Here is a 15,054-nt window from a genome sequence, read left to right as displayed (position 1 = left end):
AGAAACAGCCTAAAGGGAGGGCAAAGTTCCAGCCATACTGTCCTTACTGTAATAACTGGGAACATTTCCTGGCAACCTGCCCACAAATAAAGGTGTTTACAGTCTCACAACTTAGAGACTGGATTGCTAATAATGACCAATGCTACAAGTGTGCCCCTTGCCATCCTGCTAATATATGCACCCTTAAAAATGCTTGTAATACATGGAAGCAGATCCATCTCACTATTCTGCATGACACTGCACCAAAGGAATCGTCAGACCCCAACAAAGTCCTTATGGTACATGCCACCTCACAAGATGCATGCTTCGTGGACCGACCAAATTGTTCAACCGGAGTCATGTTGAAGATTGTTCCAGTTGTCCTACAGAATGAAGGACGAATGTTGAGGACCTTCGCAGTCCTTGACGTTGGTTCTGAGAGAACCATTGTACATACCCCTGCTGCCAGTTCTCTGAAGCTCCAGGGAGCCCTGAAGAATCTTCCCCTTCCGACTGTACGCCATGAGGTAGTCCAAGTACAAGGCTACTCTGGGTTCCACTGGAGGATGGGGGGCTGTAAGAAGGGGGAGGGGGGGGCGGTGGAGTAGATGGTGGTTGGAGGCAGAAAACAGATGAGTTAAGGGGGGGGTGGGCAGGGGCCACCGTGTCAAATCTACTGAAGAACAGATTAAGTTCATTGGCCCTGTCCAAGCTGCCCTCAGCCCCTCTGCCGCCAGTCGGCCTGAAACCAGTGATGGTCTTCATGCCACTCCAGACCTCTCTCATGTTGTTCTGCCGGAGTTTCTGCTCCAGCCTCCTCCTGTACTTCTCTTTAGCCTCCCTGATCTTCACTTTCAGGTCCCCTTGGATTGTCCTCACCTTCTCCCTATTGCCAGCTCTAAAAGCCCTCTTCTTTGTATTGAGGATGGCCTTGATGTCCTTTGTTACCCATGGTTTGTTATTTGAATAACAATGGACAGTCTTTGCTGGGACAGTGCAGTCCACACAGAATCTGTAGTTTTTAGCTGTATGTGTTAATTTCCTCCATTTAAAAAAAACCCAGTCGAAAGTCGTTTCATTTACTACACAATATTGAAAAGTGATCGCTATATTCTGTAGTCGCCCCCACCGAGTCAGCGCAAAGCAGGCAGCGGGCTGAGAGCGGACCGTTCCCGGCTGTCACTCAGGGAAACTCTCGCATCGAGGAGGAGGAGGAGACATCATGTGCGGGAGGTAGCGAGACAAAAGCCTGGTGTGGCAGCTGGATTTCTTTCAAACCTCCGCAACCTATACATCAAAATGAACCTTAGAACCTGTAGTTTTTAGCTGTATGTGTTAATTTCCTCCATTTAAAAAACCCAGTCGAAATATTGAAAAAAACTACGTTTTACCTTGTATTTCAGTCAATATTCATCCGTTTAAGATGTAACATGCTGTATGTATCAGCCATAGGTTTCATGGAATTTTGACTTAGCGTCCACTAACACCCTACCAAGTATTTCATGGTTATTTAAACAGACAGCAACAAGTTCAAGTGACAGCAACAAGTGATTTATGAAGCTAGCAATGGACTCTGCAGCACCCCCAGCAAAAACAAAATCGCAAAACAAGCAGTGCTATCTGGGAGCACTTTACAATGAGCCCAACTGATACAACTGAAGTCATCTGCAAATTGTGCAAGGCCACAATAAGGTGGTGGTGGGGTTCACAGTTCATAAAACTTAGTTTAGTTAAAAATAAAAAAAAAAATAAAAAAGAGAGAGAGATGAAAAGTACAGTATGAGGATGTGGAAATATATTCCATAATTAATTATATGCAAATATTAAATCAATTTGATGCTTTGAAGGCACAAAAATTGCATTGCCAATGAATATTAGATTAGAAAATACATTTGCCCGATTTAACGTGACTTCCGGTATAAACCACGCCCACTTCCGGTCTTCTATCCGAATACAGATACAGATAATTTTGTTGGTTGAACAGATACAGATACAGATAATGACGTCTCTGTACACCTCTATAAAGTAGTATACGATTATTGATATATTATTGTATGCTAGTATATTAGTACCGTTGTTATGTGTTGTACCCCACTAGCAAGGTCCTAGCTATAGATTAGGAAGCTGGGCTACACAAATATTTAAAGACATTTCGGAATGTGAATCGAACAATACGGCAAATCATGAACAATGGAAGGATGGCAGGTTATGTTCTATGTGTAAAACTCACTAAGAACAGCATCTATTCACTAAAAATAGATCCAAGTTTTCATTTGTTCCACAAGCCATTACATTTTTAAACAGGTAATTCACCAGCACCGTATCCCCCATGCATTTTGGCCACTCCTTCCTGGTCACAAAAGATGTCCAGCTGGTCTGGCCTGTCCCCCTCCTCCTGGTATGTGTATGGGTATATGTACGAGTATGTCTATTATGTCTACGAGTAGTCTACTGATGACTTTGTATGTCTACTTGTGACTATTATGATATGGGTATGTTCAAGTATGTCTACTGGTGATTTTGTGATGTTGTGATGAAATGCCTTGTGATTTTGCTGCAAACCAATTTCCCCACAGGGACAAATAGAAGTATCTATCTATCAGAGGGAGACACAGACCACAATTTCTGCAGCTTTATTTAATGTTTACTCATTACATTGCACACCTTGTATCCCATATTTTTGTATCCATGTGTAACAAACAATAAACAATGATGCTGTTGTTATATCTACCTCTGTATTATGTCTGTGTTTACCTAAATTATTTTAATGGTGCTTATGAATGATTAGAACAATGAGAAAACCAACTGAGAAAAATAATGCGGAACTGAAGCCCACCTGACCAATCATCTCTGTTTGCACTAAGATGGAAAAGAATCACAGAGGTGGTGTTTTGGGTAAAATCAGTGAAATAGATGATGACTAAACCCTGACTAGCCCTGTTTGGCCCTGTTGTGGAAACCAGGCAGACAAGTTCCATTCAACAACATGAGGACAAGAAATGTTTCCATTTTACTTTAAATCATGTTGTTGCACTTTACAAAATATATTACGGCTCTTTTTTACATAGAATGAATAGTTCATGACAATGTGGTTACATACAAATTCACTGTGTTTTACCAAAATATATTTTTCTTCATCTGTACAAGCTTCACAGCCTCTCTCTACAGTATGTTGGCTTCACAGGAGTCAGGCTGCAGTATCTGAAGTGTAACAATCAGTTTAATAGATTTTCTAAACCAGGGGTAGAAAAAGGCATAGATCACAGGATTTAGACAAGAGTTACAATAAAGCGGCCAGATCATAATGGCTAAATATAAAGCACCGCTTGAGGTATCCTGGCCTGCAAGAGAGGGATAGTAATATGGACAGAAACACATTAGAAACACAGCTATCACAATACCAAGAGTCCTGGCTGCTTTCCTCTCAGATTTCTTAGCAGTTACAGTCACTGAACGCTGGAGTGTGACAGCCACAATGTGGGATCGCATGGCACGAGCCTGAGACACAGCCACCACAAATACTCTCATATACAGAACTATGATGACAGTAATGGGACCAATAAAGGTCACAACAAGGTCAACAGCTCCTGCTATATAGCTAATGACAACCACACACTCTCCAATGCAGGAATTATACCTGTCTGGTTGTTTCAGGTGATCATTTAAAATCAGACTGCTATAGAAAGCAGAACAGACCCAACACAGACAAACACAGATTTTAACTCTTCTCTGAGTGATTTTGGTGGGGTAACACAGAGGGTCACAAATAGCCACATAGCGGTCGACTGATATGAGCACCATGTTTCCTACTGAGGCAGAGGTAACAATAAAGGAAGCATAGTAAATGAGAGCACATATGAGGTCACCCAGAAACCAGCAGGACTCTATATGGAGGATTTCAACCGGCATCAGCAGGAGGCCCACAAGGAGGTCTGAGACAGCCAGGGAGAGGAGGAGGAGGTTGGTGGGGGTGTGGAGCTGCCTGGAGTGGGAGAATATCATTATTAGTAGTAGTGGCAGTCTCAAAAGTACTGTTACATTAGTTGTAGTAGTAATAATAGTAGAAATAGTAATATATCTAATGCAAGATGTAACAGATGTAAAACATTATAAATGATCAAAAACATTATCAAAATTCCTGAATGTATTCATCACAAGCCTTTATGTGACATATACATACTAGCCCAAAGCCATTTCTTCTTATAAGTCTAACTGTTAATATTTAGCAATATGCAAATATTTCAGTCTATGCTGAGAAGTATATCTCTGCCTGTAATGAGAGATGGAGATGATGACCAGCTGGTTGAGAACCACGGTGAGCAGAGAGATGGAGGACATCAGGATGTAGAGGAACATGGCCTCAGAGTGAGGACGTGTCGGCTTCCTGCAGGAAGTGTTGAGGAGCTGTGGAAAGCAGAGTTCACCTCCTTCCAGGGTCTCCATCATCAGAGAGAGAGGAGGAGAGGAGAAGCTGCTGAGGTCTGGCAGCTTTCTGACCAAAGTTCTCTATCACACAGCTGATTTATGTCTTTCCTCCCTCCCTTCTTTCACTCTTTCTGTCTCTCCATCCCTTCATCTCTTTTTCACTCTTTCTCTCTACAGACTGGTGCCTCCTCCCTCAATCCCTGCCTCGCTGCCTTCTGGAATAATCCTCTTCATCTTCATCTTCATCTTCATCACTCCCTCTCTCCTTCACCTCTCTTCATCACCTTTACCTCCCTGCTCTGATTTCCCTTCTCCTCGTCCCTTCCTAATCCCATATGCAATGATGGGTTCAGCATTGTGACATTACAGTTTTTCCACAATTGTTTACACACTAAAACTGGAACTTGGGACACAATCACTAAAACCTGAAACTCATGTATCAAATCCGTAAACCAAGTCTGCAAACCTACAAGCACATTTTCTGCTTTTCACTCAGTTTGCAATTCTCAATCACACTTTTTGCAAAACACAACACACAGTAACTACTGTGTAGTTTTCCCTCATTCTCTAGATTAGCACAGTATTCAAAAACTAAAATCACATCATTTGGAGCACTGCCATCCCAAATGCTTAAATTCATTTACCAATTGGCAACATCCACTCATCACACATATAAACACTAATATCTGAATTGTTCACTCAGAAATCAGAGCTTTAGCTCTATGAAAAAGGCCACAGGTGAGCTCTCTTGTGTTTGAGAACAATGTTGCAATGACAGCTAGAGGAAGAGGAGTGACAGGAAGAGGAGGAAGAGGAGGACGAGGACAAAGAAGTGCAAGGAGAATAGTTATCTCAGATGAGATCCAGGTCACTTTGGTTCACCATTTGGTCAACATGGGTTGGGCATGAGGGAGGCTAGGCAGAGAGTCCATGGTGATGAATTGATGCGTTCAATGACACAGTCATTCTCCAATCTCTGTAGCTGCTGGGAGACTGCATCACGTACAGCAAAGGGCGGACGGCGTAACTTTTGCTGCACAGGCCATACCTCAGGTCTCACTGTGATGTTGTGGTCAAAGCCAGTAACTGTTCCAGTCTCTGTAGTGTATGTCAACAGTAGTGTGCTGTACAGGGACAGTAGGGGGTGTACTGGTAGTGACACAAGCATCTTTTCACAAACAAAGACCACGCCACTATGAGATGTATTTAGACAGTTTATTGAGAGAGAGAGGTGTTGAGAACGGAGGGATGAAACAAGGGTCGAGGATAGAGGGATGAATCAGGGGTCGAGACGAGGGGATGAATTGAGGGTTCGGATGAGTTGGGGTCGATGGTCAGCCGAGGAACTCAGGGAATTGGGACTCAGGGTGGGGGCACTGTCTCGCTGATGGGGAGTCTTCTGGCTCCATCATTTCCACCTGTGGTTCCTGTACTGAGGGAGAACAGCATGAAAGACGGAGAAAAAAGGGGTTTGGGGGGAGGGATGTGAGAACTGAGACATACGAGAAAGAGAAAGGGTAATGGTTAGGTGCATTTAAATAGAGTGGAGCAGGAAATTGAATGTGTGCTTGAGGCGTGGTCTTAGTTCCTGAACCTTAGTTATAATAACAACTTCATTAATCTCGAGATGCAGGGCTTTGAAGAGATCCATGCCCAAGATGGATGTTCCTAATGTACTTGGAGGCACAGTTTGTATTGTACGTCACCTTCAGTTCCAAGAAGCCAAGTCTAGCTCTGGGCTTTGAAAGGGTCACATGACTGAAATGTCTGATCTGACTGATCTGCCCCTGTCTGCCATGATCTGCCCCTCTCAGCCCTAGCCCTTGTGTCTGCCATGATCTGCCCCTGTCTGCCCCTGTGTCCTGGTCAACCACTCCTTTCACTCCCCAGTCCTGCCATCCTCCCACCAGCCACCGGATGTCCTCGGACTTTCCTCCCTTCTGTGCGCCTTCCCTCCACACCTGCCCTGCATCACCCTCGTTAGCCCTGTTACCTTGTTCCCCCTTCACCAGCCTGCTTCCACCTATCAGCTCCCGGACTCTTTTCCCTCCTGCCAGCTGTTCCTCGTTTCTCCGTTAGTCTGTGTGTATTAATAGTCTGTGTTCCATGGTGTGGTTGCCAGTTCGTCTGTTGTGTTTCTCCGTGTTACCTGCTTCGCCTTCTGCTCTGTATTCTGTGTTTCATGTGGAAATCTTCCTGCCTTGTTACCGGCCAGGTTTGGTTTTTGTCTTCCTTTGTTTGCCAGCCTGTTGCGGTTTTTGCTTTTTGGATTTTGTGTTTTGTGCTCTGCGTAAGTTTCAGCTATTAAAGCTTCTTGCTTCAGAAAAGCTCTCTGCGTCGACTGTCTGCATTTGGGTCCTAATCCCTGCCCCTGACACATTGCTGTTTCTGAAGCACTTTACTGCCTCCCCCAAACCTCCTGAATGGTCCTACATGGTCAGGATTATAGTATGTTGTTGCCTCAATACCCATCTCTTTACAGATTAAGTTTCCTACATATATCTCTGAAGATTACCCTGTTATGAGCTTGTAGGTGGCAGTCTCCATAGCTGATTTGTGGCTTATCCTTACCATGGGGTGATAAGTTGATAATCAGATGGATATGGCCATGACATTTACTATACATGGCCTCAGATCAGTGAGCTTCTTAAAATAATATCCTAACTAGTGTTGTTGCTAAAAAAGCTGTAGGCGTCCAATACTGCTGCAAGAGGTTTTACCATGGAATCTATTGAACACCCAGTGCGTTCGCGAAAGGGTACCTTTTGCATCGTCATATGAAGTTAATTAGTTAACTTAGGTTCGGGAGCAGGGCCACGCCTCAACCACACCTCTAATCACCTGCCTAGCCTACTTATACCTGGTCAACCCATCCTGCCTCGTTTGTCTCAGATCTGTCGAGAACAGACAGACCGTGCATCGCTCCTAAACGCTCGACAGCATTAGTAAACTCAGAAATTTGATTGCAAACAGTCAACTCACCATGGATCCCGAACTGCGGCTCAATCCACCCGATTCAGACGATGATGATGACTTGTTCGGAACCGGTTATCCTCAACCAGACCACAGCCAAGTGCCCCAGCGGAGTCGCCTGCGCTCAGTGGTTAACGTACCACGGCCCCGTCGGCTTCTCCACTCAAGCTCCACCAACGAGATCTTTCTCAGCAGATCTCAGGCCTCCTCTCCTCCTTCAGCGAGGGCCGAAAACCATGGTCGTAGGAGCCGGCTCCAACCCTCTTCTCATCGGCAGCAGCCCCCCTCACATAGGCCTATAGTCCTCGGCGATCCACCACAACGCACTCGCGGTGTGCCCTCATGTTCCACTCGGCAGTCTCCTCGTCCACAAACAGAGCCCGACATCAGAGACTGGACCGTCGCCCGCCTCCAATGTTTCCTGAGAGGGAAAGGCATTCCCTTCCACCGCGGCGACAATAAAGCTACACTGTTTAAACTATATTCAGCCTCCATCAATACAGCAACAACAAACACCGTACCTCCCGCTCTTCTGGCTTCCTCGCCAGAGCCAACCACCGCCCGTGTCGTCAGGCGTGACGTCACAGAGCCTCCGCCGCCACAGCCGCAGCCTGCATCATCAGCCCCCCCTGGTGGGGGGCAGGTCGTATGTCCCCCTGTGCCTGCTCCCTCCGTTTCAGACTTCTCTCAGCTGATCTCAGCTTTCTTTTCATCCCTGTCTTCGCAGGCTTCACAAAATCCCTGTGCACATACATCCTTTCATCCCATCATCCCTTCCTCTACCCTTCCTTCAGCCGCTCACAGCAACACGGCTTCCGCTCCCCCCTTTTCTTTCACAGCCAACACAGCAGCACGAGAGCCCCTTCCAGCAACTCAAGGGGTCCCGCCACAGGCTAATCAAGTCGGTTATTCCCAGCCTCCTCCTTCATTTCCAACTGGTCTGTCCTCCCCCCCCCCCCCCCCCCTTCCCCAACACCCAAATGTTTTTTATCCTTGTGCCAATAATTACACTCTAGCCACAGCAGCTCCACCCACCCAGCCAGCTTCGTCAGTTTGTCGCCCTTCTCCCAAGGTACATGTCCTTGCCACTGCTCTACAAAACCATCCAGATAGACAGTTTGTTCACTTTCTCATCGATGGCTTCACACATGGTTTCCATCCAAGTATAGAAGTACTTCCCGATACTTCCCACGTCTCTCACAACCTTCAGTCCGCTCTTGCGGAACCTCACACTGTCGACACCCTATTGGCCAAGGAAGTCCAGGAAGGAATCATGATAAGCCCATTCGACAATCCTCCTTTTCCAGTATTCCGCATCAGCCCAATAGGCGTCGCCACTCGGAAATACTCCGGAAAAAAGAGGCTGATAATGGACCTGTCTTCCCCACATGGCTCACACATTCCGAGCATCAACAGTGTCATTCCTAGTCCCGATTTCTCTATGCAATATGCAACCATCGACCATGCCATCACCCTCATCCGTTTAGCAGGACGCGGAGCTTGGCTTTCTAAAGCAGCCATCACCAGCGCATTCAAAGTCTTGCCAATCCATCCAGACTTCTGGCGTTTTTTCGGTGTTTGCTGGAAAGGTGCATATTATTTTTCTGTGCGCCTTACCTTCGGCTGCAGAAGCAGTCCTAGGATCTTCGACTCTCTTTCAGAAGCCCTGTGCTGGATCCTGACTAACAACCACAGACTCCCTTACATACTCCATCTTCTCGACGATTTCCTCGTCGTCACTCCACCAGCCTCACCTCCTCACCTCGGGCTCACTACTCTCACAAAAGTTTTCTCAGAACTTGGTGTCCCTCTTTCTGAGGAGAAAACCTCAGGGCCTAGCACATCCATTGAGTTCTTAGGCATCACCCTGGACTCAATTTCCTTCCAGGCATCTCTGCCCTCAGAGAAAATACAGCGCATCACTCTGCTCCTGTCGAATTATCTCCTGGCAGACAGATGCACCAAACGCCAGCTACTAGCCCTCCTTGGCCATCTCAATTATGCCATTCGCATAATTCCACAAGCAAAATCCTTCCTGTCCAACCTTCTGACTAAAGCTGCAGCCGACCCTTCTCTCCACAATAGAGTCGTTCTGGACGATGCCTGCAAAATGGAAATGCGTATGTGGCAACATTTCCTGTCTTCTTGGAATGGCATTTCCTTCTTCTACGACGACTTCATCACCCAGCCCGAGGACATCCAACTTTACACGGACGCAGCTCCCTCCATAGGTTTCGGTGGCTACTATGGAGGGAGATGGTTCGCTTCTGCTTGGCCCTCAGAGTTCAAATCCCTCGACTCCGAGTCCCGCTCTCCTTCATCCGCGCTTCACGAGCTATACCCCATTGTCATAGCTGCCATTCTTTGGGGGCATGAATGGTGTAGGAAGTCCATACTCATCCACTCCGATAACACCGCAGTTGTAGAGATCCTAAACAAAGGTCGATCTCGTTCTTCAGCCATCATGCAGTTCCTGCGCAGACTCACGTTAATCTTGGCTCAACACCAGTTCATCCTCCGGGCAGCCCACATTCCTGGTCACCACAACAGCATCGCTGATTCATTGTCTCGTTTCTCATTCCAGAAATTCAGACACTTGGCCCCAGAATCGGATTTTCATCCCATACCAATACCACCGTTTTCAGCCACAACATTCAACTAGCTCCACAGCTGGGAAACCTCTCTAACGCTTCACAAGAAGCTATCCTCAACAGCCTCACCCCAAGCACTCTCTCAGCCTACCTAACTGGCTGGAATTGTTTCAAGGCATACCACGCCACCTACCAGCTGTCATTTCCCTCTCTGGACGTCATGTCTATCTGCAATTTTATCACCCATGCTCATTCTGTCCAAAAAATCCGGTCCTCCACCATCCAGACCTACTTAGCAGGAATCAACTTCTTCTTCAAACTAGTCACTGGCCTCCATTGTCCTCCTACCTCCCATTCCTATGTTACCATGTTAATCAAAGGCTTGCGCAAACAGGAACCTGCTCTCCCGGCCAGACGCTTGCCACTCACTTCTGACCTTCTCAGCCTCTGCATCCGTTCTCTACGTTCAGGCTACATATCCCCTATGGTCGATTTGACCCTAGAATCCATGTTCCTGCTGGCTTTTTTAGGCTTCCTGAGGTGCTCCGAATTTGCCCCGACTTCATCTGCCTATAATCCTTCTCGTCATCCCAGTCTATCTGATATAACCATCCACACTTCCGACTCTCTCATATTCACGCTCCGAAGGAGTAAAACAGATCAGCTGGGAATTTCTTTCCCTATTTACATTTTCCGCCTCGACTCCTATCTCAGCCCATACGAGCCGCTGGCCAAATACATCAGCTCTAGGTATGCCGCCGAGGCATCACCTCAACACCCGCTCTTTCTCACCGAAACAGGAAAAATGACCACTCGATTCTGGTTCCAGAAGCATTTACACAGAGTCCTCCACATTTCAGGCATATCTTCAGAACACTATTCGAGCCATTCCTTCCGCATCAGCGCAGCATCCACAGCAGCCAGACTGAGCATCTCGGATCAAACCATCCAGGTCCTTGGCCGCTGGTCATCTCAGGCATATCGCTCCTATATCCGCAACAATCTTAACGATCTCCGTCAAGCTCACACTCAACTCAGCTCAATCTAAATCTGACTCTTTTGGGGGCCTGTTATCAGCTCAGGTGGGAACACGCCTGAGATGGAACCCCCACACTGAGTCTCCCTCCGCCCGGTCTCCAGTACGTCCTCCCAGACCAGCCTAACAGACGACATCCTCCTTCCACCTTCACCCCTCCCCTTACATCCATTCACTTGTCCTCAACATCCAATACCTCTGAATTTTCATTAAACCTTTAAATGACATATTGTTGTGGCGTGGTCCCTGCTAGTGAAAGTCACGCCAAGGGATTTGACAAAGCTTCAATACAAGACGAGTTGGAAACGAGAATGGGTTGGTGGTTCTGAGGAAAATGTGTAGCACAAAGGTAGCTGGATATGTGTACCAAGTTTTGTGTAAATCATGGTGTAGTTGTATATTTTGACCATTAATTATAGCACCCCTATCAGGCCAATTGGGGTAATATTTGCTCTGCAACATTTGCACACAACTTACCATCTCACAGGAATGTGTGATAAATTTATGCCAGGCCCTCTCACTTTTCTGGCATTTGTGGTGCCCGTTATTGGTTGAATTTAGAATAATTGTACACACGTTTCAACAGCTTTATGAAGCATATTTAGCAAGTTAAGTGATGAATGTACAAACATGTTTTGAGTTATAATCTAATCTGTGTTAGGCCACACCTGTTTTTGGCATTTGATGTGCCCTCTATTGACCGATTTCCATGAAATTTTCTTCCATTAATGCATCTACCAAGTTTTGCGATAATTGGACCAAGAGGTGTGGAGTTTTTTTTGTGTTAAGCCACACCCATTTTCAAGTTCATTGGTTAATTGTGGCCATACTGTTCATCTGATTGTGTTCATTTATACATCGTTTGTGTATCTTGGTCCACTGATCGGTCAAAAAACCAAAATTAACAGTGATGCTGTCATCTTCTGCACTGTGTGTGTTTACCTAAAAACATTTGATGGGGCTTAAGACTGACTGGATTGAGAAAAACAATTAAATAAATAATGTACAGCAAACAAAGATTGAAATAAGAGTAGAATACTTCTTTCTTAACTAATACTTCTTCCAGACCAAACGTGCTATTAGAGGCACACAATCTAACACTGCATATTTCATAAAACTCAACAGTTGCTATCCTTCTCCATGCTCAGGCAGAGTGGGGTTTGCCAAGGCAGTTCCAACTCTGGGCCCTTCAGTTGGGAGATGAACTCACTAACCACAAGGCTGTCCTGCCTCCAAAGATAAGGTGAAAAGATCAAAAGCACCGTGGGTTTATCTGAAACTGTAAATCAGCTGGCAGATCAGACAAACGTTAGGAAGAGTCACAGATGTGATGTTTCATAAGCCCAGGCCAGCCCAGGAATTTAATCGCATGTAGACAACATGCCTTTAACCCAAAACTGGTATTCTGGAAGAAAAGAAACGACTCTTAATGTTTGTAGTAACTTTGGTAATGCAAAGATATCATACTTTCTGTGATATACATATGCAATGTTGAATTAGCAGCTTACATGAAACTGGGTGCTTCCCTAAAAACATTTATGGTGCTTACAAAAAATATTTTGAGGATGGAAACAATAACACCAAAGAAAATTAATATAGCAATCAAAGAACGACTCAAATGAGTTTTTTTTTTTAATTCTTGATAGAAAAAGTTTCATTTAACTCTCTCCACAGCCTCTCTCTACAGTATGTTGGCCTCACAGGAGTCAGGCTGCAGTATCTGAAGTGTAACAATGAGTTTAATAGATTTTCTAAACCAGGGGTAGAAAAAGGCATAGACCACAGGATTTAAACAGGAGTTAAAATGGACCAGAAAGACCAAAAGGGCCACGTTCTCCTGGCCTGCAAGAGCGACACAGTAATGTGGACAAAAACATATTAGAAACACAGCTATCACAATACCAAGAGTCCTGGCTGCTTTCCTCTCAGATTTCTTAGCAGTTACAGTCACTGAACGCTGGAGTGTGACAGCCACAGTGTGGGATCGCATGGCACGAGCCTGAGACACAGCCACCACAAATACTCTCATATACAGAACTATAATGACAGTAATGGGACCAATAAAGGTGAAAACAAGGTCAACAGCTCCTGCAATGTTGTTGATGACAACCACACACTCTCCAACGCAGGAATTATACCTGCCTGGTTCTCTCAAGTGATCATTTAGAATCAGACTGCCAAAGAAAGCAGAACAGACCCAACACAGACAAACACATATTTTAACTCTTCCCTGAGTGATTTTGGTGGGGTAACACAGAGGGTCACAAATAGCCACATAGCGGTCGACTGATATCAGCACCATGTTTCCTACTGAGGCAGAGATGATGGTAAAGACAACAAAGAAAGACAAAGCACACATGAGGTCACCCAGGAACCAGCAGGCCTCTGTATAGAGCATTTCAGTCGGCATCAGGAGGCCTGCAAGGAAGTCTGAGACAGCCAGGGAGAGGAGGAGGAGGTTGGTGGGGGTGTGGAGCTGCCTGGAGAGAAAGGTGCATTAGATATGAATGAAATACTATTAGTATCAGTAGTATTTCTGATCAGTAGATGTGACAGAAATCAAGCATTATAAAAATACAAAAACGTTGTTTAACAACTTCTTTCTTCTCATCAGAGGCCAAGCTGTGACAGTACATCTGTTCTAGTCTATCAGCCATTTCTTTTGGTAAGTCTACCAGATTTATAAAGATTTGTACATGACAAAATCTATGGCCACCTGTAGTGGGAGATGGAGATGATGACCAGCAGGTTGAGAGCTGCAGTGAGAAGAGAGATGAGAGAGATGGAGGACAGCAGAATGTAGAAGAGCATGGCCTCAGAGTGAGGACGTGTTGGCTTCCTGCAGGAAGTGTTGAGGAGCTGTGGAAAGCAGAGTTCACCTCCTTCCAGGGTCTCCATCATCAGAGAGAGAGGAGGAGAGGAGAAGCTGCTGAGGTCTGGCAGCTTTCTGACCAAAGCTCTCTATCATACAGCTGTTTTATCTCTCTCCTCCCTTTGCTTCCTTTCCTCCCTCCCTCTCTCTCATTCTCTGTCTCTTGGAGACTGATGTCACTCTTCCTTCCTTTGCATCATCCTCTTCATCTTCATCACTATCTCTGCTGCTATCTCTCTTCTTCCTCACCTCTTTTCTCGCCCCTTGACTTCTTTTCTGTACTCATCCCTTCCAAATCTATCCTCCCTCTTTACTCACCATTTTTCTCTCCCAATTCACCCACTTCTAATGGTAATGGAAGTGAATTCATTAAATAATATATAACTCAATAGATGTTGCATTTCACGAGGCGACTGATAAGTTGATTGTGCAACACCTCTCAACGTACCTCTCCACTACCTCCACACACAGAGGGAGGAATTTAGAAGCCTGTCACTCAATCTTTGACCTGACTAAGCAAAATTCCAGGAATGCATTTGTGCTTCAGTGCCATCTGCTGTTCAAACCAAAAATGATGTACTGTCCTCTGTATGTGTGTGTGTCCAGTAAGTCCAAGTATAGATGTCTGCAGGCTGGATAGGGGGGTGTGGGCACAGCATGGGCGTTCCAACAGCATGTGGGCATTCCCATAGGAGGCAACCATTAGTCAAAAACATATTAGTAAGTTTACGTTACTGTTGTGACTGCGATCTGTTTTCTGGAAGTCATCAAAATTTAATTTTGAATGTGGTGGGAGTCCTGCCCTATTTGGAGATCCGGCTGGCCCCCTTTTGAAGATCTTCAAGACTCGCCCCTTCTCTGTGCTGCAGACATGAGGGTAATTTGGTCCATTTGGTAACGATTTCTCCTCGTCTCCTCATTTCGCATCTCCTCCTCGACTCCTCGGTCAAAGGTCACGGAGGAAACGATGAGAAGATGCAAGGAGGAGAGGAAGCAAGTGAACCGTGTTCTGTCAGTTGGAACGTATGTGTAGTAGTGTGCACAGACCCTCTTAAGGGGCAGGGGCAAAAAATGAAAAGGGGGCACCTCTTCCACCCGCACCAACCTGAAGCCACCTGGGTTTGGGGGGCATAAGTGCATGCTGATATAGCCCCCCAACTGGGTTGGAGTGAATATTA

At 45.7% G+C, this 15,054-nt stretch overlaps 3 protein-coding genes across 3 annotated transcripts; 1 reads left to right on the top strand and 2 right to left on the bottom strand.

Annotated features, from left to right (window-relative positions):
• Positions 1 to 3,141: 3,141 nt before the first annotated feature.
• LOC139918973 (trace amine-associated receptor 13c-like) lies at positions 3,142 to 4,534 on the bottom strand. Its single transcript, XM_071908518.2, has 2 exons — positions 4,250 to 4,534; positions 3,142 to 3,961 (listed from the first exon to the last, which is right to left on the bottom strand). The coding sequence occupies exons 1-2, from the start codon at positions 4,423 to 4,425 to the stop codon at positions 3,142 to 3,144; spliced, it is 996 nt and encodes a 331-aa protein (XP_071764619.2). The 5' UTR covers positions 4,426 to 4,534.
• A 2,853-nt stretch (positions 4,535 to 7,387) lies between these two features.
• Positions 7,388 to 10,039, top strand: LOC144539877 (uncharacterized). Its single transcript, XM_078286151.1, has 4 exons — positions 7,388 to 8,023; positions 8,217 to 8,278; positions 8,394 to 8,449; positions 8,685 to 10,039. Exons 1-4 carry the CDS (start codon positions 7,388 to 7,390, stop codon positions 10,037 to 10,039), a joined length of 2,109 nt encoding a protein of 702 aa, XP_078142277.1.
• A 2,646-nt stretch (positions 10,040 to 12,685) lies between these two features.
• LOC144539876 (trace amine-associated receptor 13c-like) lies at positions 12,686 to 13,902 on the bottom strand. Its single transcript, XM_078286150.1, has 2 exons — positions 13,721 to 13,902; positions 12,686 to 13,484 (listed from the first exon to the last, which is right to left on the bottom strand). The coding sequence occupies exons 1-2, from the start codon at positions 13,900 to 13,902 to the stop codon at positions 12,686 to 12,688; spliced, it is 981 nt and encodes a 326-aa protein (XP_078142276.1).
• Positions 13,903 to 15,054: the final 1,152 nt, after the last annotated feature.

This window comes from Centroberyx gerrardi, chromosome 10 (genome assembly GCF_048128805.1).
Source record: "Centroberyx gerrardi isolate f3 chromosome 10, fCenGer3.hap1.cur.20231027, whole genome shotgun sequence".
NCBI classification, from domain to species: Eukaryota; Metazoa; Chordata; class Actinopteri; order Beryciformes; family Berycidae; genus Centroberyx; species Centroberyx gerrardi.
Note: the sequence above shows the minus strand (reverse complement) of the source record. Positions and strands in the feature narration are given on the sequence as shown.

Coding starts and splice junctions, on each gene's coding strand:
- LOC139918973 (XM_071908518.2), bottom strand. CDS start 4,425: ATGATGGAGACCCTGGAAGGAGGTGAACTCTGCTTTCCACAGCTCCTC. Junction 3,962..4,249: donor ATCTCCATCTCTCATTACAG/GCAGAGATATAC, acceptor CTCCCACTCCAG/GCAGCTCCACACCCCCACCA.
- LOC144539877 (XM_078286151.1), top strand. CDS start 7,388: ATGGATCCCGAACTGCGGCTCAATCCACCCGATTCAGACGATGATGAT. Junction 8,279..8,393: donor TCCCGCCACAGGCTAATCAA/GTCGGTTATTCC, acceptor ATTACACTCTAG/CCACAGCAGCTCCACCCACC. Junction 8,450..8,684: donor TTTGTCGCCCTTCTCCCAAG/GTACATGTCCTT, acceptor CTCCTTTTCCAG/TATTCCGCATCAGCCCAATA.
- LOC144539876 (XM_078286150.1), bottom strand. CDS start 13,902: ATGGAGACCCTGGAAGGAGGTGAACTCTGCTTTCCACAGCTCCTCAAC. Junction 13,485..13,720: donor ATCTCCATCTCCCACTACAG/GTGGCCATAGAT, acceptor CTTTCTCTCCAG/GCAGCTCCACACCCCCACCA.